The sequence below is a fragment of the Sinocyclocheilus rhinocerous genome, unplaced genomic scaffold (genome assembly GCF_001515625.1).
Source record: "Sinocyclocheilus rhinocerous isolate Xijiao unplaced genomic scaffold, SAMN03320098_v1.1 scaffold942, whole genome shotgun sequence".
NCBI classification, from domain to species: Eukaryota; Metazoa; Chordata; class Actinopteri; order Cypriniformes; family Cyprinidae; genus Sinocyclocheilus; species Sinocyclocheilus rhinocerous.
Window position 1 is genome coordinate 3,204,577 of NW_015627890.1, and position 24,741 is coordinate 3,229,317.

The following is a 24,741-nucleotide window of genomic DNA, read 5'->3' on the forward strand; positions in this document are numbered from 1 at the left end:
TATAGCATTACACCACTTGCTCACCAATGGATCCTCTGCAGTGAATGGGTGCCGTCAGAATGAGAGTCCAAACAGCTGATAAAAACATCACAATAATCCACAAGTAATCCTCACCACTCCAGTCCATCAATTAAGAAAGCTTGTTTGTAAGAAAGAAATCCATCTTTAAGATGTCTTAACTTTAAACCATTGCATCTATATCTTAGATGACCAGAGTACATTTTCAACACATTTTTATTTTTGGGTGAACTGTTCCTTTAAAGACCATTGCAATAGGTTAATCTGTGGGTTGTGTTGTGATGGGTTGTCATATTTGAGTTACCACTGAGATGCATGTTTATTAAACATTAAATAATAAGAATAATACACCATAGACATATGACAAATTAATTTCATCTGCTTTTTGTTGTTTCTTGAGTACTGAAAAATACAGAAATATCTTATTGCAAGTAAGCACAGAAATCTAAATAAAAGAAAAATTGTGGTTTAGCCCAGTACTTTTGTAATTTAATTGAGTAATGACAGTGATTACCCCACTATGACAGAATAGTATGGTAGACCGTTTTATGTTGATGTACATTAGAATCCGAATCAGAGAGCTTTATTGCCAAGTATGTTTGCACATACACGGAATTTGTTCTGGTGACAGAAGCTTCCAGTACACAGAGACAACAATAACACACAGATAATAATCAATAAAGGTATGTGAATAAAATACACACACACATGAATATAAACAGAAAATTAGTAAATGAGTGTACTGAATGTATGAGGAGGACATTGAAAATACGTGAAATCCTTGTGTACCATCAAGTGATAATGCCTTCTGGATTTTAACATCCCATACTACATTATTCCCATATTCACTATATAAACAATAATACAAAACTGCTAATCATATTTATCCAGTAAGAAAGACTGGCGTTTCAGAAAATCTAATATAAATATTTAATATAAATACAATATAAATGACATTGTACATTTCTAAGAAGCATTACAACATATTTTGGCACTGGCCTATAGCTCATCCTTTATTGATCAATAGTACATTTCACAAACTGCTGATATTACACTTCTTGCAATAGATGAATGTTATGCTTTATTTAAAACTTTCTGCATATGATCCAAATACATTTTTGTAAATGAAATAATTATTCTGGCACCACTAGGATATATCCATTACGAAATCGTAGCAATGGAATAATGAAGGCTGTCAAGAAGGCAACTTTTTAACTATTTTTAACTATATTGCGTAAGAACCAACCAAAGTACTTTCTCATATCTTTAATCCGTTAATTGTATAGATCACGTTCACCTTGGCACCTTCGACTGACAGATTTTCATAATGAGTTTTTTTTTAATGACAACTTAACACAGCGTATAATATTACAGACACATACTGTTAAAAATAATAATTATTGTATTATTATTATTATTATTATTAAGTAATTTGTAACAGTATGTGAACCTGTTTGTATCATTATGCGCTGTTTTCTTCTGAATCTGATCATCGGAAATGGCTTGGCGTCATTTCTTCCACGGCGGCCGTGACGTGGCATTACGCAAGCGCAGAGCCGACAGGGTGTCCTGACACCCGACGAGCATCACACCGAAAAAACTTTAGACATTAGGATAAATCCCGTAGTTGTAGGCGATTTGTGTCCTTCATCATGGGTCTGACCATCTCATCGATCTTTAGCAGGCTGTTTGGAAAAAAACAGATGAGAATTCTCATGGGTGAGTGTTGAGTCTTCATGCTAGCTAAGCTAGCGGCGTTAGCCAACTTTCGCAGTTCTGTCATTCTCCGGAATATAACAGATAAAATACAAAACCTGTGACGGATTCATCTGCTTTAATTCAAAGTATGCTTTTCTTTACCACGCAGAGACAGAGCTAAGTCAAGTGGGCGTTTGTTTACTTGCTAAATTATCTTGCGATAGAATCCCACAAGCTTTGAATAAATGAATTTGGTAAATGTAAACGTACTGTCAGTTCGTGAGCAGGAACAAGTTAGCCACTGACCGTTTAGTATAATTTATTTTCGATTGAAATATATATAATATTCTAGTATACTGTACTGTCTAATAACTGTTATAAAATAAACGCAACCACCTTAAGTTTATTTTAGCATCGTACTCGTATTGTGACGTGTGACACAGAAATTGGTCAATGAACATATTCGGTGCCCAAAACCTCTCACTTTCATGGGAAAATGTACTTTTTTTTTGGCTTCACTGAATATTTAAAAAAGAATAGAAATATGCGTAAATGCAATTACGCTATTATTTAATTGTTATTAATTATTTCTGACCAAATTCCACATGCATAAATGCAAGTTTACTAATAAAAACTTAACTGTGTGCTTTTGTTGACTGAAGTAAGACTGTACGTAGTATTAGAGACTATCTGAATAAGACTTAAAATAAATACAACTTAGAATAAAGACTTTAAAAGTTTGTCAGCTTTACAAAGTATTTATTTGATTTTTTTAACTTGATTTTTATACCTGACTTTATTCTGATTTATTTTATATTATTTTATTTATTTTTTTATTATATTTTTAAAGTTGTTTGTTTTTCTGTACTGTACTTTTTCTGTTTTATTTTCGTGTGCATAATTGTATAATTTTCCAAATTTTCAGTTGAATGAAAGCGCATGGCTAATATTAGTGTTTATATATATTAGTGTACTTAACCATTTTAGTATGGTATACTTTGGATTATAGTACTATTTATTATTTATTAAGTATAGTACTGTTCTAGTATACTCTGTAATGTATTAACTAATATAGTACAGTACAGTTTAAATCATGCTCTAGTTTATGATAGTACATAAAGTAGTATGCTATAGAGTAATATGGTTTTAGTACAAATTTATGTTTATATTATAGTAAAGTATGTTTACTAGTATAGTACAGTGTAGTTTATATCCTTGGCCATTTAAGGACATGAGCTCTTCGTTGAGTTTTTAAGAGAATTGACTGCTGTTTCTGTCTTATATATTTAGAAACCTTATTCTCATGATGAATACTTGATGTTTTACAGTGGGGCTGGATGCTGCCGGCAAAACCACAATACTGTACAAACTCAAACTTGGAGAAATTGTGACCACCATTCCAACCATAGGTAAGAGGACAGGACTGGTTTTGATTTGACTATGATCTCAAAGCAGTTCTCATGGGTAGATTGAGGTCATTGTCTTGTCTTGTTGTGTTCTGAGTCATATGAGTATCCTATCATCCACCCGGGGAATTTTTTGCAGTACTTGTCTCCCTTTTTGATATGCTAACGCCCACTGGCTGTCATCATACATGTGGTTTCAGTGATTGCCTGATTGTCCTGTCTTACACCACTACAATGTTTAGCCAGTGTTTCATAAAAAAGCAGAACTATTCCACTCAATGTACTTTGTCACTGTATTTCTTTGGGTAGGTTTTAATGTAGAGACTGTTGAATACAAGAACATCTGCTTCACCGTGTGGGATGTCGGTGGCCAGGATAAGATTCGTCCTCTCTGGAGACACTATTTTCAGAACACACAGGTAAGATCTTGATGAGTATTCATACAAAATAACATTACTTAAGGGCACACTTACTTACAGTCCTTGCAGAGACTCATTGCTCTTTCTGTTTTTCCCTTTGTCCTCAGGGTCTGATCTTTGTGGTGGACAGCAATGACAGAGAGAGAGTGGCCGAATCTGCAGAGGAGCTTTCTAAAATGGTAAGCATATGTCTTTGTGATCCTTTGAAATGGCCACTAAGTGCAATGAATCAGGACATTTGTGGAAGTGTTTTTTTTTTTTTTGCTTAATGTGGTTGAGTTGCCTCATCGGTGTCTTTTCCTGTGTGTATGTACAGTTGCAGGAAGATGAACTGAGGGACGCCGTGCTGCTGGTTTTCGCAAACAAACAGGATCTGCCTAACGCCATGGCTGTCAGTGAACTCACAGACAAACTTGGACTGCAGAGTCTACGCAGTAGAACGGTACACACTTGCACACTAACACCAGCATGCACTACCTACTCTCTAGTTTCAACATAGCCACCCTCTGATTAAACAGCACAATGTCTGAGTAACTTCTAATTAAAGTGAATACACTACCGGTCAATAGTTTGGGGGCAGTAAGATTTAAAAAAAAAAAAAGAAATTTCTTATGCTCACAAGACTACATTTATTTGATCAAAAATACAGTTAAAACAGTAATATTGTAATTTTTAAAAAATATAATTTAAAATAACTTTTCTATTTGAATACATTTTTAAAATGTCATTTATTCCTGTGATGAAAGCTGAATTTTCAGTATCATTACTATCATTGTCACGTGATCCTTCAGAAATCATTCTAATATGCTGATTTCCTCAAGAAACATATTAGTATTATCAGTGTTGAAAACATTTGTGCTGCTTAATATTTTTGTAGAAACTGTGAGAGATTTGTTTGGCCAAAGGAACAGCATTTATTTGAAATAGGAAAAATGGTCAAGTCTTTTTTTCATCCATTTTAATGCATTCCTGTTGAATAAAAGTATTCATTTGTTTCAAAAAATAAAAAATAGAATCTATAGAATCTTCCCAACCCTAAACTCTTGAATGGTAGTAAACATGTCAGACAAAACAGCTGCTACTATTGCTTTTATCGCATTATCTTGGTCTGTTAGTCTGACTTTTCAAAAATTGACTGGTACAGATTGAAGTGTTTACATGACATTTTTTTCTTAAGAGCAATTGAAATCAAACCTTTAAAGTGCATGTTCACTCAGAAAAATGGTACAAAACTGTTATTGGGATGGTACTAATATGTACCATTTCGTGTAAATAAGGTACAAAGATGTACCTTTTAGATTTTGTACCTGAGCGTACTGCCCCAGTGACAGCTTTGTACCTTTTTTTCTAAGAGTGTAAATTTACTTTGTCAATGGAGTGTGGGCTGTGACATCCTACTTGCTGTTTTTTTTTTTTTTTTTAATTTTGGTTTATTTTTCTCTGTCTGGGCTTCTTGCAGTGGTATGTCCAAGCGACCTGTGCTACACAGGGCACTGGACTCTATGAAGGACTGGACTGGTTATCCAATGAGCTCTCCAAACGCTAGTGTCCCTGTTAGGGGTGAGATGGTGCATATGAACCAATGGAAAGGCTAGAGACTCCTCTTAGAATATTTAAGTGTGTGACACAGCTGGAAACTGGGGAGAAACCATCAAACACTCTGCGCCTGTCTTAGCTTTCCTTTTCTACAATATATTTCTTTGCCCAAGTTTATCTATTTCTTTTCTTCTTGTTATTTTGTTTTAAATCCAACAAATTTTGCGAGAGGTCAAATGTTTTGAAGGACCTTCCTTCGCTGTGGCTTTTTCAGTTTCTCATGCAAAACCAAAAACACTGGAGCCCCTGATCAGTGAGCAGGGTTATTGGTTTTGCTTTAGTCTGATCAGCATTGTTTATCTGAGGATTTGTTGTCAAGCTCACTGGAGAATCTCTGGAGTTAATATTTCAGAACTGGACTTTACATGTGGAGTCGTTTGGCGAATCAAAGCCATGCCTGTTCCATCAGTCCTTATAGATATGCAACGCTGTAAAGTTTGTTACATTGCATTATCCGCTGTAGTGGCATGGAGTCCTGTGGTCCTTCTAAACATTATCCTTGTCTGCATGAGTCTTCTAGAGTTTACTTCATTCTGGATCTTGGTTGAAATTCTCCTCATCAACAGCACATGGCATGAATGGCATGAAAAGGTTAAGTTTATTTTACTAGGTTAGTTTTTTTCCCCCCACAATCCATTGTTGTTTGTGGCAAATGTCTGCGTGACCCAGAACACTGGTTTTACTTAAGGTCAGAGTTCAAGGGAACATGATGTTCTTTAGCCACAACGATGCAATGAAGCTCTTTCCATTATAATTTAAAGTTGAAATCGATTGACGTGTTTTATGTTCGTCATGCCATGTGAAATGTTTCGCTCAGGCGTGTTTCTTGAGCTTACCATTGTTTATGTCTGAATCTGAATGAAGATTTAATGTATTGATGAATTCCATGTCTGGTTGAAATGGTTTGCTTTCCTAAACTGATGTGTAACAGATACAATCTATTTTACTCTATTATCATGACAAATTTGTTTGTGTATTATATGTATGATGTTTTAGAATAAAACATAATCATGAACTTATTGTGTTGAATGTGATCAATCTATTTTGCTCCTTAAATGCAGAATTTAAATTCAGGTGTCCCACTTTTGGGGAACAAAAAATAGTCATTGATTTGTGTTTTCACCCATTCGAGAGTTCATGTTCATAATTTTCTCAATAACAGACAAATGAGAAAATGTCTCAGTTGTACTATAAGTTGTAAATTGCATTACTGCATCAATCCAGCAGATGGCACATGGAATTAACAACTTCAGTCAACTGAACCGTACCAAAAATGGCTGCTCCGGGTGTGTGTATGTGTGTGTTTGTTCATTACTCATTGCTGTGTATGTGCACTTGGATGGGATAAATGCAGAGCACAAATTCCAAGTATGGACACCATACTTGGCTACTTATCACGTCATTTTTTTTTTACTCGTCACTTTGTATGCGTTTGTGTGTACATACATATTACAGTATATGCATACTGAGTGGTGTTTGAACTACTTGCACCGTGTAATTACATGGGCTATTGTCAATTTTTGAGAAGCTAGGATAAAGTGAGCTGTGCAATGCCTTTCTAATCTAAAATCTCAATCTTGTTTGAAGTCTAATGCAAACCAGAAAAAAAAACATACCAATGCACGTAATGCTAAAGGTGAACCAAGAAAGCTCTCTGAAACTTTGTTGACACTTAAATAACAAATATGAAACAAATAAAGTAGTATATTCTCCTGTGACTTTTTTGGTGAAACCTTGGTTTCTGCATTGCTTGGTTCGGCTGGTCTGGGGCCCAGCTGATAAAACAAAAAGCCCTGAAAAAAATAAATAAAAAAAATAAAAATAGCAAAATTCCAAAATAAAAAAAAGTTCATGATTGTTATGCGTTTATTTTTGTTTGTTACAATTTTTTATTTATTTATTGTAACCAGGTTAGGGTTCACAGACACCAGACTTTGTTGAATCTGCTGGTTCAGATATCTTAATAACACAATATGACACACTGCTGATTCCTGCATACAGGAGTTATTATAGTGCTGTTGAACAAAAGTTACACAACGTGCCTTAACTGTAATAAGAAATGATCTCCTACAGAACACGGTCTGAATCAAAGGACTTTTAGATCTATAGCCCAAAGTAGAGCCTCTAACATTCTGAAGATTTGACATCAGATACTTTCTATCAGCGACTCTCAACTCCAGTCCTGGGCACCCACCGCTCGGCACATTTTGTATGGCTTCCTTATTTAACACACCTGATTCAAATCATCAGCTTGTTAAGAGAGAGAGAGATCCATGAACTGAAATGAGTGTGTCAGCTGTCAGGTAGAGGAGACATACAAAATGTACAGAGCAGTGGGTCCGCAAGACTAGAGTTGAGAACCACTGCTTTATACTACTGAGTTATTGGTTATGTGGTAAGGGGTTGTTTGAAAGTGCTTTGTTTAGTTATACAATGATGTTTTTTGTCTTTCTGAATGTATTGCTTTTTAATAATATTCATGTAAAACCCCAAATGAAGTATAGTTTAATTCTAGTTTAATTCTTCCCAATTTCTGTGTCATATTTGGCTTCAATAAAGCATTCTGGGAAATTATGGTCCTTAAAATGAATGCAATGATAGAGAGAGAGGCAATGGTTAATTTGTTATTTCCTTGATGCTTGAGACAGCGACACTTGATTATGAGATCATCTGCATGTTTAACCCCAAGCCCTGTTGTCTTTATAAACTTCCATTAATTAATGTTAACTAACATTAACAATGAGCAGCACATTTGTTACACTATTGATCTTTGTAAATGGTTTCATTGTTCGTATTAACTCAGGTACTACTGTTATACAACTTTTAATTTTGATAATGTATTAGTAAATGTTTAAATTAACATTAGCCAATACAAATCAATGCTTTAGAAGTTTTGTGCATTGTTAATTCATGTCAGCTTATATCGTTAACAAATGGAAACTTCTTATTGTAAAGATTTAACCAGATTTAATATTGTAGGAGGACATATAAAGGCAACTGCAGACACTTTTTAGCATTTATAGTTAAAAAAATTCCAAAGAGTAACTCATATGTCATTATACTTCACAGAAAATAGGAAGAGCATTTTATTGTTTGCTTGTCAGAGTTGTTTATGGGTTATTTTATTATTTGCTGGTTTGAACCTTTGTGCTTTTTTGTCAGCAATTTGCAGTTTTCATACACTACACTTTGCCCTCCCTGTTTTATGAAGGTCTATCCACTTGAATATTTCTGGCCTCGCCCCTGACACAACCACAGCTGTACACATCCCTGACACCACAGAAACTGCCTTATTGCATGTGTTTGTCTCTTATCAGTCATGATTAGATTTGGGTGTGGAGATCATTCCAGGACTTTCCAGGGCAAGATCTGCCCACATCACAGGTGAGGGATGTTGCAGTATAAATTACAGGAATTATCCTTTCCAGCTTGTTCTTGATATCTTACAAGCGTTCTGCTGAACGATTAACATAAGAAAAGGTAAGAAAGAAGAGTTATTCCTAATTTGTTTGAAATTTGATTAAAATTTAGCTGAATTTGTTTGATTATTTGTGTATGGTCAGTTTTGTTTGACTTGTCATTATGTAACCCAGACATCCATGAACGTTAGTTTTCCAGGTCTGTGGTGATTCCTCCATGGAGGACGCTGTGGAACCGGTTACAGAACTAATGGGTGAGCAGACAAATCGGTGACAGTGACTATATCAGTGAACTGTACATAGATAAATCAAATGTCATAAAAATTTCAGATACATTGTCCAATTACATCATTTATAAATTGCAATATAAATGAAAACATTATTTGCAATCCCATTTGCTGATCTTGTTTTGTTTTTTTGTTTTTTTCACTGCATAGAGAGGAGGTGGAGTTGATCCTGCTCCCAAGGGCAGGACATCATGGTCTGGTGCAACTCAGAGGAGGAACTCTGCCTTTTCTAGAGTCATCTTCTTTGTTTTGTGCTAATGGGCCAGATGCACGGAGACCAGTGATGCACTGAAGTCTTATGCAAAGAGCTGAATATGTTATATGAATGTTATGCAGAAAAAAAAGAAAGAAAATGAACTAAATGGAGTAGCTTACCCCCTGTTTGGTTTCTGTGAGCTTGGTTTCTGTTGGTTGGGGGACCAACAGATTAAAACATTACCATGAAATAAAATAAAAAAATGTCAACAGAAATGTCATATGAAATAACACAATAAAAACGTCTTTAGACAAGTCCCTACTGTAGCTTTCACTTTACTGAGAAACCGAATCTGATGAGGAGAGGGAGGAGTTCATTGAGGAAGTGTTAGAGTATTTAAGCGAGAGGAAACAGAGACCCCTCCTTTCTATCCTGCAGACTCTCTTGTCTGATATGGAGCGGAGATGGACAGCTTGTATGCTGTGATCTAGTGTGCAGACTGGTGAGTGATCCTAGCTGTTTATTTGGCTTTTAAAATTTAGAGCAGTAATGATCATACTTTTTAAATAATGTATCTTTTTCTGTGATATCTTTACTGGCTATACGCAATAAGGAAGTTGTGCTCGTGTAACGTAATGAATAAAACCACCACCCATTTGTCAAATAAAATGTACAATCCATTTTACAAAACAGATCTAGACCATAATCGCATCTGATTAAATAGAAAAACGTTGCCTGCTTGATAGACAAATTCTGCATTTGTGATTATGTGCGCTGATTTATCTAGGGGATTAGCCTATATTGCGATTTCGCAGAATTGGATAGGCAGTTTTGAGTTTGTTAATAATAATATGAAATGTTATTTTTTTCAATTTCTCTCAATTTTAGCTGCCACTAGATGACTGCGCACGAGTTGAGACGTCACGCTGCCTAAGGATCTGTTTGGCATTGTGCCGATGCTTGCGTTTATTATTATTTTGTAAGTAGGCTATCTTTCACATTAAATTATTATTAGATCAGTCATGTATCTTTGAACTTTAGATATAATAATGTGATGATCATTCCGTGTTTAGATTTTGAGGAGGAGAGGAGGAGAACCCAACTGCCAAGGGATTCGGGCACTCGGGTCCACTGCCCTGTTCTAGTGCATTCTCTGGCAACACTGGATCTCTGGCCGGGGTCCAGTGGACCTGCAGTGAACAGCGCCAGGTCCAGGACCCGCTGACAAAGCACCAGAAAACTAGAAGCAACCAAACAAATCACACAAACAAGAAAACTGAAGCCGACTACTACCCTTAAACCCCCCTTTTCCCCCTTTGGTCGGCTTCTGGTTGTCTGTTGCTTGGTTGGCAGGTGATGGGGATGGCCTGCTGTGAAACAAACCTTTTTTTGTTTTTTTAATGAAGGCTGAGCGCAACTCTTTCCAAAAAAAATGAATAAAAATGGAAAAACCTGAAACTGAAATTAATGTCTGTGTTTTATTTTATTCAAGTTATGAAACAATTTTTAAAGAATAACAAGGTAAAGGAGATTTTCATCATTATCTCAGACTCATGTCGTTCCAAGCCTGTATGACTTTCTTTTATGGAACATAAAAGAATGTATTCTGAAAGTCAATGGGATCTAACCACATTTGTTCCCCATTGACTTTCATTTTTATTGAAACCCACCTCCCCAAACATTTCCCAAAATCCTACTTTGGGTTCCACCGAAAAATTAATTCATAATAGTTGGATGAACTGTTTCTTTAAAAATAATTGATCTAATCTGAGTTTTTAAACAAGTTGATGACGTGTTATCATTCACATTCATGAACATAATTCTTCTAACCTTGCCCATAATTCAGCATAATGAGGTTTGAGAAAGAGAAACCAAGAGCAGAATCGAAAGTAAACAAAACCTGATACCACAGAACTCCTGCTGATCTCAACTTCAATTATGTAGAAGTTGTCTTAATTGTTAATTCATGTTAACGAATGGAACCTTATGGTAAAGTGTAACTGAACGATTCATTTTAGTGGACGTTTAAAAGGCTCAAACAAAAATGCTGTGCCATTCACCATGGAACAACAACAAAGCCTTCCTGTATAGGGACGGGCTGACAGAAGATCAGAAACTTACTGAGAAAATGAAACGTATGAAAACAAGGCCAACAGCTGTTCCCAGATCAGTTGAGGGTGGGAACGGTGTACTAATATAAATTACAGAGAGTCACACTGATCTGTCCTTTCCATGACCAGATCCTTCTGCTGCCAGATCAACAAGGTAAGAGAACTAGTTACAGAGAAGATTTCCCATAATTATTACTTTATTATAAAAATGTATTTCCTTAAAGATTTCTTAAAGTGTTTTCAATCATGGCAATTAAATGATTTTGCCATGCAGATTTTGTTTTGCTGTTTTGTCACTGTGTAACCTGGAAACTGAATCATCTTAACAGGTCTACGGTGTTTCCTCTGTGGGAGACGCTGTGGAAACTTGACTGGTCTTGGAGCACTAATGTGTGAGTATATTGGATGTTTTTCCGACTTTTTTTTGAGCTACTGTAAAAGACTGGGTACTACTGTAAACATAAACCTTACAGTGTTATTTCCAATGATTTCATTCAAATGCATCATTCAGTAATATTGTTATATAATAAGTTATACAGTTGTTATATAATTGATATTTGACACCATCTGCATTTCCTGTAGCTGAATGGTTTTGTTGTTTGTTCTAGCATCATGAAGGAGGCGGAGGTCATGTAAATCCTTGCTGCCAGGGGCGGGGTCATCTGGCACAGCGCCATTCAGAGGGGAAACTCATTTGCATGAGTCTCAATCTTTGTTTTGTGCTGGTGTCCAGATGTGCAGAGGCCTGCGCAGTCTGCCAAGCCTAACACCGCTGTGACGCCTGACGATCCGCGCATAAAGCCTCAAGTTTCCGACAAATGCTACAAAGCCAAGAACCGACTAGAAAAAAACCAATGAATGTGATGCCAAAACTGAACCAAGAAACCTCTTTAACACGTTGCTGACTCATGAATAATGTTACAAATGTAAAGTGAAGTGAAGAAGCGAATTTTTGGTGAAACCTTTGGTTTCTGCATTGCTTGGTTCAGTTGGTCCGGGGCCCAGCTGATAAAACAACAAGTCCCGAAAAAAAAAAAAAAAAAAATCTAAATAAAGTATATATAAGAAAGTATGTTGTAACACTTTACAACAAGGTCCAATTAATTAACAACGAGCAATACATTTGTTACAGTATTTATTAATATTTGTTAACATACAACTATACAACTCAAGATACTCAAGAACTCTTTATTTTAATAATGTAGTAAATTTTGAAATTGACATTAATAATAAATGCTTTAGAAGTATTTATCACTGATAGTTCATGTTAACTTATGCAGTTTACAAATGTGAACAAATTGAATTTTGTCAATTGTGACCAGAAGTATAAAATACACATGCAAGGTCTTGTGCAAAACAATCAAAAGCATTGCATAGATTTGACATAAGTATAACCAAGAGGCCAAACATGATCAAAACTTCCTCACATGTGTCGCTGTCATTCTTTTCTTATCTTACATTATAATGTGGTTTAAACTTTTGTATCTGAAATGTTACACGATAAATGATATAACTGAGAACATCTGAAATCCCTCACAAGCAAAGTTTCACTTTCACTTTCGTTTCTGTGAAAAGATCTCATCTAATATGTCTGCACCGGACTGGCTGCTGCATAGTTGTGTTCTTTGAGGAGGTGTGAACAGTTTCTGTGAAGAGTATAAGTAACAGATGAAGATCCACTTCACATGAACTGCACTACGCTGCTCTGAACCTTGAACAAATCATCAGCATGGTAAGGCTTTTTTTTTTTTAAATGATTCCCTTCAAGAAAAATATAAATATAAGGTAAAATGTTATTATTATTATTGCAAACTAGCAAGAATGCACATTTTTAGTCCAGCAACTATTTCGAAACACACATTTAAGTATGGTTTTAGGTTTGACATTAAGTTGCAGTATCACTTAATCTAAATCATCCATGTATGTATGAACTCAGCTTTAGATAGATTTATAGATAGATTGAGGATAATAGACAGATAATGTTATTGCAAGCGTTACTGCAGATAAAATACTTTTAAGGACATATGTACTAATGTGTCTTGTATTGATACTATGGTAAGGGCATCTGCTATTATATTATAGCAGAGACTCAGACATTTGAACTGTACTGTATTTTAAGTTAAACATGAACTCTTAGTTTGTGCATGGCACCTTAAGTTCAGGCTATTGTTCTATATTCACCCACCTCTGTAGAGAATGTGTTTATGTAAGAGGGTGTGCCAGTTTCCTCAGGGTAAAGGATGGGTGGCAAACTTAAACAAACTTGCTATATATAAATTGATAATCTGCAAGTAAGATAATAAAATAATAAAATAATATCTGAAATCAATATCACCATTTATTTATTTAATCAAGTAGCTATGTATTATATGAGAAAATGCACCCAAAAACTATGACAGCAAAAAAAAAAAAACACTTAAGGTTCATAAATATATATTGCATTTTTTCTTTAATGCACAGTCCTAAATGAAAAAAATTAAAGTGTGTTATATGGAAGGTGTGTTTTCATAAATTTCATATTTACTATTTTATGTTTTAGAATTCTTTGGCATTTTGATATGGTTGCAATGAACAACTGAAATAAATGAATTATTATATTTGGTTGAACTAAAAAAATAAGCCAAATTAGGTTCAATGAACATTAACTTTGGTACTGACCTTACTTTTATAAAGATATTCAAACTAAAGTTGATAAACTCACATAACTTTAAAAAAAGTGGCTGGGTCAATAAAACATAATTGTGCCAACAAAACATATTCTATGTAAATTCAACGTAACTGAGTCAAAGCAAAAAGACCCTAATCTAACTCAATATGTTAAAATATAAAGTCAACATTTTATTACTGTCTATCTATTTGAGCAACAATGTTTTTGTCCATCAACAGATCTTATCCGAGGGGAGTGATGAAGGGGGTGACAACGACGATGATGAAGAAGATGATGGAGGTGCTGGAGTAAGTGTCTGCTGCCAAGGGTAGACAACTGCTACAGACCTTGATGCAGCCAGTGTTGAGAAAGACCCAATAGCACGCTGGATCAAACAAACTGTGTGCAATTGCTGATACAAGCCAGCAGCAGCCAAAGCAATCACACAGCTTCAGTTGTGACAAATGTCGCAACCCAAGTACCTCCCACGCCATGTGTGTCCATGGCAAACTTGACACGTAGACCATGATTCCTCCATGGGAATGATGGAACTCGCAACCTTTCCGCTGTGCAGTGGCAGCACCATCACTTTTCTTCAGAATGGCTCTGCTTGTCTGTTTGTGCAACCCTGAAGAAACCATGGAGAGAAGAACGAAATGTTCATGGAGAGGTGATCCCTGATGTTTACAGAGCTGCTGGTCCAGAGGTTGGAAGATGTGAGCCAGTTTTTTCTGTGATCACAATCGTCCTCAATCACCATTGTGCCATCGAGCAACGCACATGACTCCAACGCAGGACTGACTGTTTCTGCAAAAGTCTACAGTAGTCAACAATCCATTAAGATACAAACTGAAAATGGGCTGGATGGGCATTTTGAAGATGTACTAATGGATGCATGTTGCTCACTTATTTACTGGGAGGTCATGCCCCTTTGAAGCCCAAGTGTATTTGTTGAAAAGATACATCCAGACTATGGCTGCTTGGTCCAAACTGCTCTCCAGTAAAACTAGCAGAAGGTTTCTGGAGCAGCGGATCAAGGTCAGAGATAAAAGCCCACTGTTTTTTTATTTTAAATGTTCTTTTACCTCTTTTTGATGCCACGTCAACGCCACTCAGCCATAGAGAGCGTGATCAGAGCAAGATGACATGTTCACCAGAATAGGGTTCACAGGCACACCGGTTCTGCAGGTTGTGCTGACTAGGTTGAATCCACTGGTTCAGATATCTTACTAACACTACACAATGTGACACACTGTTAAATTTCACGCACAGGTGTTATCGCAGTGCTGTTGAACAAAAGTTATACAACATAGGTAACGTTCCTATAATGAGACATGATCTCATACAGAACAAGGTCCTAATCAAAGGACCTATAAAGGTCTAGCCAGAAATGAAGCCCAATAGATGCGACACAACATCAAAGGCCCTCATATCCTATTGAGCACTCATTGTTTTCTTGGTTATGTGGCAAGGGGGTCCTTAGCAAGTGGTCTGTTTAGTTTTACAATGATGTTCTTAGAAATGTCATGAATGCAGATGGATTTCTGTGCATTCGTCTGCCTAAATGTATCGCTTTCTAATGAGCTACACGATAAACTCCCCCTAAATAAAGTACTACATGCTGTGAAAAACATATTTTGTGTGAGTTTTTTTTTTCCCCTGATGGAGCCAATCTCTAGTTTAATATTTCCCATGGTGGCATATGTTTTGGCTATGTTTTGAAGACTTTGGGGTAAATTAGAGCAATTATGGTCCATAAAATGTAGACAATTTCAGTATATTTTATACTATTATAGTATTTATTAATATTTTTAATTGGCTTTTTAAAATAGGATTTTCAGTTTTCATTTTAGTTGAAGTTATAATGATTTTGTTATGTGCTTTTGTCATTTTTATTCGTTTTTTAAAAATATATTTTTATTTAACTAACTAATTTAACTAACTAATTTTTCAGCTTTAGTTAACAATAACAACACTGGTCATTTATAAATGTAATGAAAAATACTGGGTATAAATGAAATCTCAGGTGACAAATTAAAAAATTCTATAAATGTTTGTGGCATTTTAAACATTAACCTCTTAACTAAGTTTACTTCACTATATTACAATTAAATCCTAATCTAATCATGACAAACTATATATCGTTGGAAAGGTCTAAGACTCCTAAATAGATATTTTACCACAGTTTTTTGTTTAAAAAAGTATGTATGGCACGCACTCTATAAAGGTCTTAGGCTACGTCATGTAATTTTTACAACTTTAGTTTTAAAGTTTAGCTTAATGGGTTTGGAAATAAGTTTCGTCAGCTGAACAATCAGTATATTGTAAAACAAAAGTAAAATCCATTGAACGCACAGTTTTTTATTCCCTCAGCCTCGTTTTCATTCCTGTCAAAAATTAAAGATGGCGCTGTTACTGAATAAAGTCTATGTATGGTCTAAAAACGCACCTGCCAATTACGAGTACAGCAATAACGAGTAAATATTCTTTGCAGGAATGTAATTCGAAGATTGTGCAAAGCAACATTTATTTTTTAGCAACATTATTATTAAGTGAATTGCAGGCACGCACAACAACAACCATTTTCGAATGCCTCCGTTGCCACAGTCCACAACTGCAGCGTGAAAACGGCGTTTCCAAATTTACACACTTGGGAAAGCGCCTTCAAAAAGCTCTGTTTTCGCTGGACTAAAACATTGTCTGAGTGTGGACGAAAGGCCAAAACTCAAAGTGTTTTCGAATTTATCCAGATTAATGTGGACATATAGCCTAGTGTTAGAAGATACACCAAACAAACAAGAATAAATATGTGAGAGAACCAATGACATTAAACCTGTCAGATTTGAGGTTGCCGTGATTTTTGCCAAGTAAGACATGTTCCTGGATCAACATCTTTTGTTGATCCTGGATCAACATTACTGTCCAAAAATACAGACTTAACCTAATCCCCCCCCCTAAACCTAAACCTACCCATAATTTATTCCTAAAATCAGAGGGAAATGATAGCTGATTAACAAGGGTGTAGAAGCGCCTAATCCTGATTGTAAGCCTAAAACTGACATTTCCTGAAAAGTTCTCTCTCAACTGGTTGATTGGTTGATTGGAATGATGTTCCAGGATCAACAAGGATGTTGATCCAGGAACATGTTGTACTTGGTCAAATCACGCTCACCCAGATGTGAACTGAATGTGAGTGAGAATGAGAAACTGTTCCTTTAAAACAGTTTAATATATTGTTTTCCTGTTTCTTTGCCTTATGAAAATAGCCATGTATATATTCACTGCATGTGTTTATCACTTTTGTATTTAGGGTGACCGATGACATTATTGCCTTGGCACGGCCTTCTACATATCTCATCAAGAGATATTGCATCATAGAGCAGTTCAAACAGTGAGTGTTATTTAATACAGTCTTTGTTTAAAGATGTTTAATATTTACTTACACTCTGCAGTGAGGGAAGGAGGGGTGGTGTTTCTGGTTAATAAGTGACAGTGTGTGCATGTGTGTGTACGGTTGTTTACTTGCTTTCAGGTTGAACATTAAATCCATCATTAACATGCAGCTCCCCGGGGAACATGCTCACTGCGGCCCTCCTCTGGACCCTGGCAGTGGGTTCACATATTCACCTCAGATCTTTATGGACAGCCAAAGTGAGCCAAAGTCATGAACTTTCATAAACTGAACTTCTAATAATAGTGTGAACCTCTTGCAAAATCTATCAAGCACATGTCTGTTTCATATTACACCCTAGAATAAAAAACCTAATAAAAGAAAATGAATAATACTTTGAAACATGATATAAGAAATTGAAGATGTTTTGCATTGTGTCATTCCTAACTCTCATTTCCAAATCAAGTTTTAAATACACTACTGTTCAAAAGTCTGGGGTTAGTCAGGTTTATTAATGTTTTGCTTAAGCTTTTACTGTATTTTAGAATGTAATTTATTCCTGTGATGCAAAGCTGGATTTTCAGCATCATTACTCCAGTCTTCAGTGTCACATGATCCTTCAGAAATCATTCTAATATGCTGGTTTGCTGCTCAAGAAACATTTATTTTTATCATCAACTGTTGAAAACAGTTGTGCTGCTTCATATTTTTGTGGAAACTGTGATACATTTTCTTTGAGGATTCTTTGGTGAATAGAAAGTAAAAAACAGCATTTATTTAAAATATGATTTTTTTCTGTCAATTTTGAACAATTTAATGCATCCTTATGAATACAAGTTAATTTCTTTTAAATAAATCTATACTTTGTATATATTATCATATTTAATATATATTATTATGTCACAATGGAAACATATATGTATTGGTCCTACAAATATGAATGGTCTTTTTCTCCATGCCATGCAAAATACAATTTCTTTTCTTTCTTTTTTTCTTTCTCTTTTTATGTTGAGGTTAAATATACCTGAATGTTCAGCAATAAATTAACTAGTGAATTATTGAATCATGTTCCTTTTTGTCTGACAGTTTACTTCTATAATTTTGGGATGTCTGATTTTGGTGTGTCATCTCTGGAGGGGATGTTGGATGCCGTGAAGGTTTTGGCCTTCTCTGTGCAGGAAGGAAAGGTGGCTGTTCATTGCCATGCTGGACTGGGAAGGACAGGCAAGTTGCAACTCATGCATTATTACTTTAAGTGTAAATTTAGTGATATACTATTTGAGTGAAGTCCTTAATATCTGCCCTGCGTTACAGGTGTTCTTATCGCATGTTATCTGGTCTACACCTGTCGAATCAGCGCTAGTGAAGCTGTCCACTATGTTCGGATCAAAAGGCCTCGCTCAATCCAGACGCGATCCCAGATCAATCTGGTGTTTGATTTTGCGCAGCTGGTGGGCTCTCAGCTGGCCCAATACCCATGTCTGAACATGCGCCACGGTTCCTCCTTCAGTCTCAGGCAGTATCTCCTGCGTCAGGTCCTTCTGCTGCACGGGGACGAGGCCCGAACCCTCAAACACACACCCAACATCCTGCACGTCCTCTGCAGCATGCTGATCACTCTCACCCAGGGGGCTCCCAGTCCTCCAGAGGTCCAGAGAGAACTGGAGAAGAGGCTGAACATTTTGGCTCTGAAGAAGGCAGTGAAGGTGACACTTCTGAAGAGAAACCTGCCTGCTTTGAAGGAAAGGAGAGGCTCATGCAGAGCGTACTCCTGCGAGTCCTGGGACGAGCCATTTGGGTTCTTGAAGAGGAAGAGAGATGTCCTTCTAAACAAGCGAAGCTACAGCGAGTCAGATCTCAGCAAGATTACTATCATTGAGGTGAGAACCAATCAGTTTTCAGCAAATCTGCTGTATTTTGACATTGTAGAAAATAAAAATAAATGGTAACACTTCACAATAAGGTGCCATTTGTTAAAATTAGTTAACTATATTAGTTAACATGAACTAACAATGGAAATAATTCTAATACATTTATTAATCTTTGTCAATACTGATTTCAACATTTACTAATATGTTAAATATTAATATTATAATGGACCCGATATGAACTAACATTTAACAGTTGTATTTTTATAAAGTAATTTTCTAAAAAAGTTTAATGCTGTAACAAATGTTTTGCTCATTGTAAGTTAATGTTAGTTAATGCATTAACTAATGTAGGACCATATTATAAAGTTTTACTAAATAAATATATTCTGAAACACAAATAAAGTGGAATTAATCAGATGCATCAATTTAGGATTGAGTCCACCCGTATTATCTCCAATACTGGATTTCAGCCTCAAAGCTTCATTTGTTTTTGGACTAGTATTTTAATTTTTGAGTATATATATATATATATATGAAAATATAAAGATATTTGCATTGTGCCACTCCTACTTCTCATTACCATAATATATATAAAAATATATACTTCCCTTCCCTCTTCCCTCCTTTATTTATATTAAAAAACATAACATTCTAAATTGTATATATACAGTATATATACATACACAGTTTATGAAACTGCATAACAATGACATATGAAATCCTGTTGTTTCTCCCAGGATTTTATGTTGTCACGCTACTCTCCTAAATCTGGTGGACACCATAAATTAAGCAATGGAGAAATCGGTCCATCAAAAGATCAGAGAATCCCAACAGAATCCCAAAAGAGTCCTCACACCCCGATGGCAGACCAGTGCAATGGGACGGAGAGATGCAGCCCCTATCCACCATCAGCTCCTCACTCACATAATGAGACGGTGAACAAGAAGACGAAATGCACAACTAAGAAACCTCAAGCTTACCTAAAGTACAGCTCAAACACCGAGGTCAGTGTGAGATCAAATAAAACATCCACCATTTTTTTCTGCATCTTACATCACTACCTGAAGGGTTTTGAGAACTTTTATTTTGTATTACCTCTAATTTGTGCAAATGTTGTGGATGTTTTAATTTAAGCTACGGCTGGAGTATCATACATCAGTTCAATCATCATTATCAAGAGCCGTCGCTGAAGCAATGGCGCAACAGTGCCTTCCACTTGACACTGTATTGAAAAAAGCAGTGGTTTTGCAGGTAAAGCATGTTTGACTTGATTTTGACAAGTAGAATATGTTCCTGGATCCACACCCTTTTTAGTTTCAAGACTGACAAAAAGTTTTGGTCCAGTAACACATTATTTTCACCATACAAAGCATGATCATATTTTCAAGGTTCACTTCATTGGTCATATGATTGCATGTACTGTACAGATATAATAGTCTATACAGAGCAATGCTTATCATGGTATTTATCATGTTACATAATCTGTATTTTTTTCATTTATTTTTTAAAATTTATTATTTTATTTTTTTGTTGCTTTAAAATCGCTCAGATAACCATATTGGCTTTTACATTTTATCGTATTTATCTAGCAGTCTCCTTATTCTGTCTGCATGACTTTACCATTATTGTTTTGTTAAAAGTTTGTTTGTTGTATTCTGTATTCTAATTTTAAATTTTTTTTACATATTTTACAAATTTCTTACTTTCTAAGTAACCAAAAGATATTCATAATTTCTATATCATTTTGTTTTATCCCAGGTTCAGCCAAGTAACAGAGTTCAGTCAGTGAATGCTGTGTTAATGTAAGAGATTTGACCCTGTTTTAATTCTCCCCGGGATGAGCTCAACTTGAGTGAATGTGGCTGGGCTACACTTGTCATGGAAACAGATCCAGATGTTCTGAGCACACTGTTATGGATCTGGCTGGAAAAACTAAAGGTCAGTGGTCACCATATGTTAGTTATGACACAATATGATGCAAGTAATAGATTCTGGAAAACAAGACATAAACATAACATGCTTAAGAACTGTTAAAAACTATACTTTTAAGAAAGGTTTTTCTCATTGTTTCGTATGCAGTGTTTTAGCTGTTGCGCTTTATCGTAACAGGATCCTGTTCTCAATAAAGATGACATAGAGAGGCTGACCTCAACCTGGCCTGCGCAAAACCCCCTTATTTCACTGCAAAAGGTGAAAGTCTGAACTCATTGTGACAGAACACACTACAACACATGGTTTGATGTTGAACTGTATTATGTACAATTTGTGAATACATTTTGTAAGCATAAAACCCCTAGAAATGGCTATTTAACAAGTTTTAAAATTGCTTACATTTCTCTTACACCTTTTTTGTGTGCATCACACATATGACATATTTCACATCTTATACACTGAAAGAAGAATTGAAATAGTATTTTCCATATTCCAGTATTTACAACTTGTACAACAATGTACAGCTTCATGTGGTTATAATTCTGTGTTGTTTTAGTGTCAGCGGCACACCATCTGCTGTTTGCTGGACTGTGTGGGTCATGTGGCGGTTCAATGTCCTCAGTTTGAACATGCTATACTACAGAGGCTCATTCGAGCTTTAACAAGAGTAAGTGTGTGTGTACATTTACTAATTTTCCCAAATAAAGAGATAGTAATCAAATAATAGAAGTATTTTAAAGTCACTTTTGCATGATTTTGTATTACAACAGCGCCATCCAGAGGAAATAGAGAGAAACAACATTTTGTTCCGGGTCCTCAGAGCTACAATGAGAGAGCAGTACCTACACAACCACTACCCAAATACTACAACACCATCAAAGTGCTAGGAGCAGTGGTTAAACTAATGAAACCAGTAAAGATATCTATAGAAAGAACCATTGTTTGATGGTATAATTGAATGACTGATCGAGTTATTGATTTCTATTTCAATGTGCACATTACTCCTCCTAAATATTTAAACACTTATTATATCATGTATAAAACTGTCTGAATGTTTTTGCATTAGTTAAGAAAATATCAAACCAAGGGGTGTCTGCAAAATGAACTGTTCTAGCCATTTTTGTCTTTTTTTAAAAGAGTACTGCGGTATCAATTAAAACATATATTTTTTTGTGAAATGTTTAGCTTTAAAATTTATTTATTTACATTTTTTTCTTTGGAAGTGTCACATCACATAATATATAGTAGGCTTACATAAAATATTTTCAAATTCATCATTGGTTTTCCATACATTTTTCCAAACAACATTTTACAAAACTAAGACAAAATACAAAAATCAAATGGGAAAATATAAATATAATAAAGTATATTCGAGAAAATGTTCTCTCTTCTTTCTAAACTAATATATTGTGATTTCTTAAACATCTCATTTTAATATTTTTTATTTATTTACTAATTAAGTGTTGACTGATTTACTTTAGATATGTTTTTAGTATATAGCCTAATGGTTGTTACTTTGAAACATTGTTGAATGTGTTTTATAAGTGTTTTAAAGTAGTGTAATCCGGTCTAAAGACAGAGGAACCTAATGCAGTATGTGTGTATTAAACTATCATTTGAAATATCTCTAAGGAGAGCACTTGTTGAATTTAGTTATACCTTAATTTGTCAAATAATTAACTGTACTGCACGGATTAAGCTGGATTTGCATGTAGAGCCACTGGAATGTCACTCAAAATGACATCAAAGAATCTCCATGGAGACGGCGTCATAGAGATTCAAAAGAAACAATTCTAAACAATCAAAAACAGCCGCAGCAGATGAGAGTTTGATTAGAGCTCTTCACGAGCTACTACATTTATTACATTATTTTACCTTTGTATGTCAATAATATAGTTTTGTGCAGATATTGTAAGTCAGCATCGTAATTTTGTCGTTTTAAGTTACTTTTTATCGTTTCACATCTAAAAATCATCAACGCACTGAACACAATCTAAGAGATAATATTACATCAAGTTTTAAAAGAGCATTTCTTTCAAACTCACCTGGAGATCGAAAAGTCTATTAAATTCACGCACTTTTTAATATCTCGCACTTACGGTAAGTTGCTATTTCGTTTCCTTCGTTTGCTGTTTATATTTATGCTTTTTGCTACAGAAAACATAGCTATCTCCCAACAGTTACCAGTTACGGAGCTGTATGATAATTTCATTAAAATTAAATTAAAATTAAATGAGACTAAATGCAAATTAAGTGTTTTGCAGCTGCCTACACTAGCAAAAAGTGTCATGGTAACGTGTTAGTACCTGTCATCACTTCCAGAAAACTACCATAGCCTACTACTTATCTGTAAGGGTAGTGAAGTTAAAGGCTACATTGCATCATAAAATGCTGATTGATATTAATGTGTTATTATTTTAACACTTTTTCAAGTTTTTATTATTATTAATTTACAAGTAGTTTTAGTAATTATGTAAAAAAAAAAATCTGTTTTTCCAACAGACATCATGTCACCTGTGGAAGTATGGGTGGGTCCATGGAGGCCCAACAGGCCAAGGGGCCCCATCGCTGCACTGTATAACAGTCCAGGGCCAACATATGCTCTGCCAGGGGCAACTGGTACACACACACACACACACACATTTGTGACCCTGGACCACAAAACCAGTCTTAAGTCGCTGGGGTATATTTGTAGCAAAAATATTGTATGGGTCAAAATTATTGATTTTTCTTTTATGCCAAAAATCATTAGGATATTAAGTAAAGATCATGTTCCATGAAGATATTTTGTAAATTTCCTACTGTAAATATATTAAAACTTAATTTTTGATTAGTAATATGCATTGCTAAGAACTTCATTTGGACAACTTTAAAGGCGATTTTCTCAATATTTAGATTTTTTTGCACCCTCAGATTCCAGATTTTCAAATAGTTGTATCTCGGCCAAAATATTATCCTATCATAAATTGACCCTTATGACTGGTTTTGTGGTCCAGGGTCACATTTGATTCACTATATTATTGAAGACATCTTATAGACTTCCAATGGTTTTTAATATCAGGTTAATGATATATAGCCTAACCTGACCGGATCCCTACCCATAAAGTTAACCCTCACAGAAATCTTTGCGAATCACCAGATTTAAAAATATCAACATTATTTTGTGAGTCTTTTTAACTAGTGAAACCATGTAAAATGTCCCCACTTGTTGTTTGTCATATATTTCACTATAAGTGCGGATATTTGGCCCTCACAAGTATAGCTAAACAGGTACACACACACAAACACACACACACACACACACACACACACACACACCCACACACACACAAATGGGCACATTGCATAGATTCTACTGTTTTTATATACAGCTATTTACAAATGCAATAACCTAATCCACACCCTGACCCTAAGAGAAAACGTTTTACATGTTTCACAGTTTCTAAAACATTTTTTGTCTTACTTTTTTATACTGTTACAAATGATGAAGTCCCCAAAAAGGTTAGCTCACTTCTGGACACAAAATGTCCCCAATATATTTAGTAGGTTCATGCATACAAAATTTACAATAAATACATCCAGTGTCAGGATCACCAGTCACCTTGCCTATCACCTCTGCACACTACATCTCCCACAATCCTCCTTGGCTATCACCTGCACACACTTCACAATCACCAGATCTGTCTGCCATCATCCTCATCAACTCTCTATAAAAGCCAGCACCACACACAGGCCTTGTCTGATCTCATG

The 24,741-nt window shown here is 35.4% G+C and overlaps 2 protein-coding genes and 2 long non-coding RNA genes across 4 annotated transcripts; all 4 read left to right on the forward strand.

Moving 5' to 3' along the window:
* The first annotated feature begins 1,504 nt into the window (after positions 1–1,504).
* LOC107735683 (ADP-ribosylation factor 4) lies at positions 1,505–6,152 on the forward strand. The gene is made up of 6 exons (XM_016547291.1): positions 1,505–1,737; positions 3,045–3,125; positions 3,432–3,541; positions 3,649–3,720; positions 3,858–3,983; positions 5,001–6,152. Exons 1-6 carry the CDS (start codon positions 1,671–1,673, stop codon positions 5,085–5,087), a joined length of 543 nt encoding a protein of 180 aa, XP_016402777.1. The 5' UTR covers positions 1,505–1,670; the 3' UTR covers positions 5,088–6,152.
* A 2,450-nt stretch (positions 6,153–8,602) lies between these two features.
* Positions 8,603–10,339, forward strand: LOC107735709 (uncharacterized). Its single transcript, XR_001639491.1, has 5 exons — positions 8,603–8,617; positions 8,748–8,810; positions 8,994–9,541; positions 9,928–10,018; positions 10,113–10,339. It is a non-coding gene; the product is annotated as an uncharacterized LOC107735709 (long non-coding RNA).
* Positions 10,340–12,781: 2,442 nt separating this feature from the next.
* On the forward strand, positions 12,782–14,336 carry LOC107735733 (uncharacterized). The gene is made up of 2 exons (XR_001639499.1): positions 12,782–12,882; positions 14,037–14,336. It is a non-coding gene; the product is annotated as an uncharacterized LOC107735733 (long non-coding RNA).
* A 1,864-nt stretch (positions 14,337–16,200) lies between these two features.
* LOC107736252 (protein tyrosine phosphatase domain-containing protein 1-like) lies at positions 16,201–22,132 on the forward strand. Its single transcript, XM_016547714.1, has 11 exons — positions 16,201–16,274; positions 17,108–17,188; positions 17,330–17,448; positions 18,275–18,412; positions 18,503–19,068; positions 19,797–20,063; positions 20,194–20,310; positions 20,896–20,997; positions 21,169–21,249; positions 21,548–21,658; positions 21,762–22,132. Exons 1-11 carry the CDS (start codon positions 16,201–16,203, stop codon positions 21,876–21,878), a joined length of 1,773 nt encoding a protein of 590 aa, XP_016403200.1. The 3' UTR covers positions 21,879–22,132.
* Positions 22,133–24,741: the final 2,609 nt, after the last annotated feature.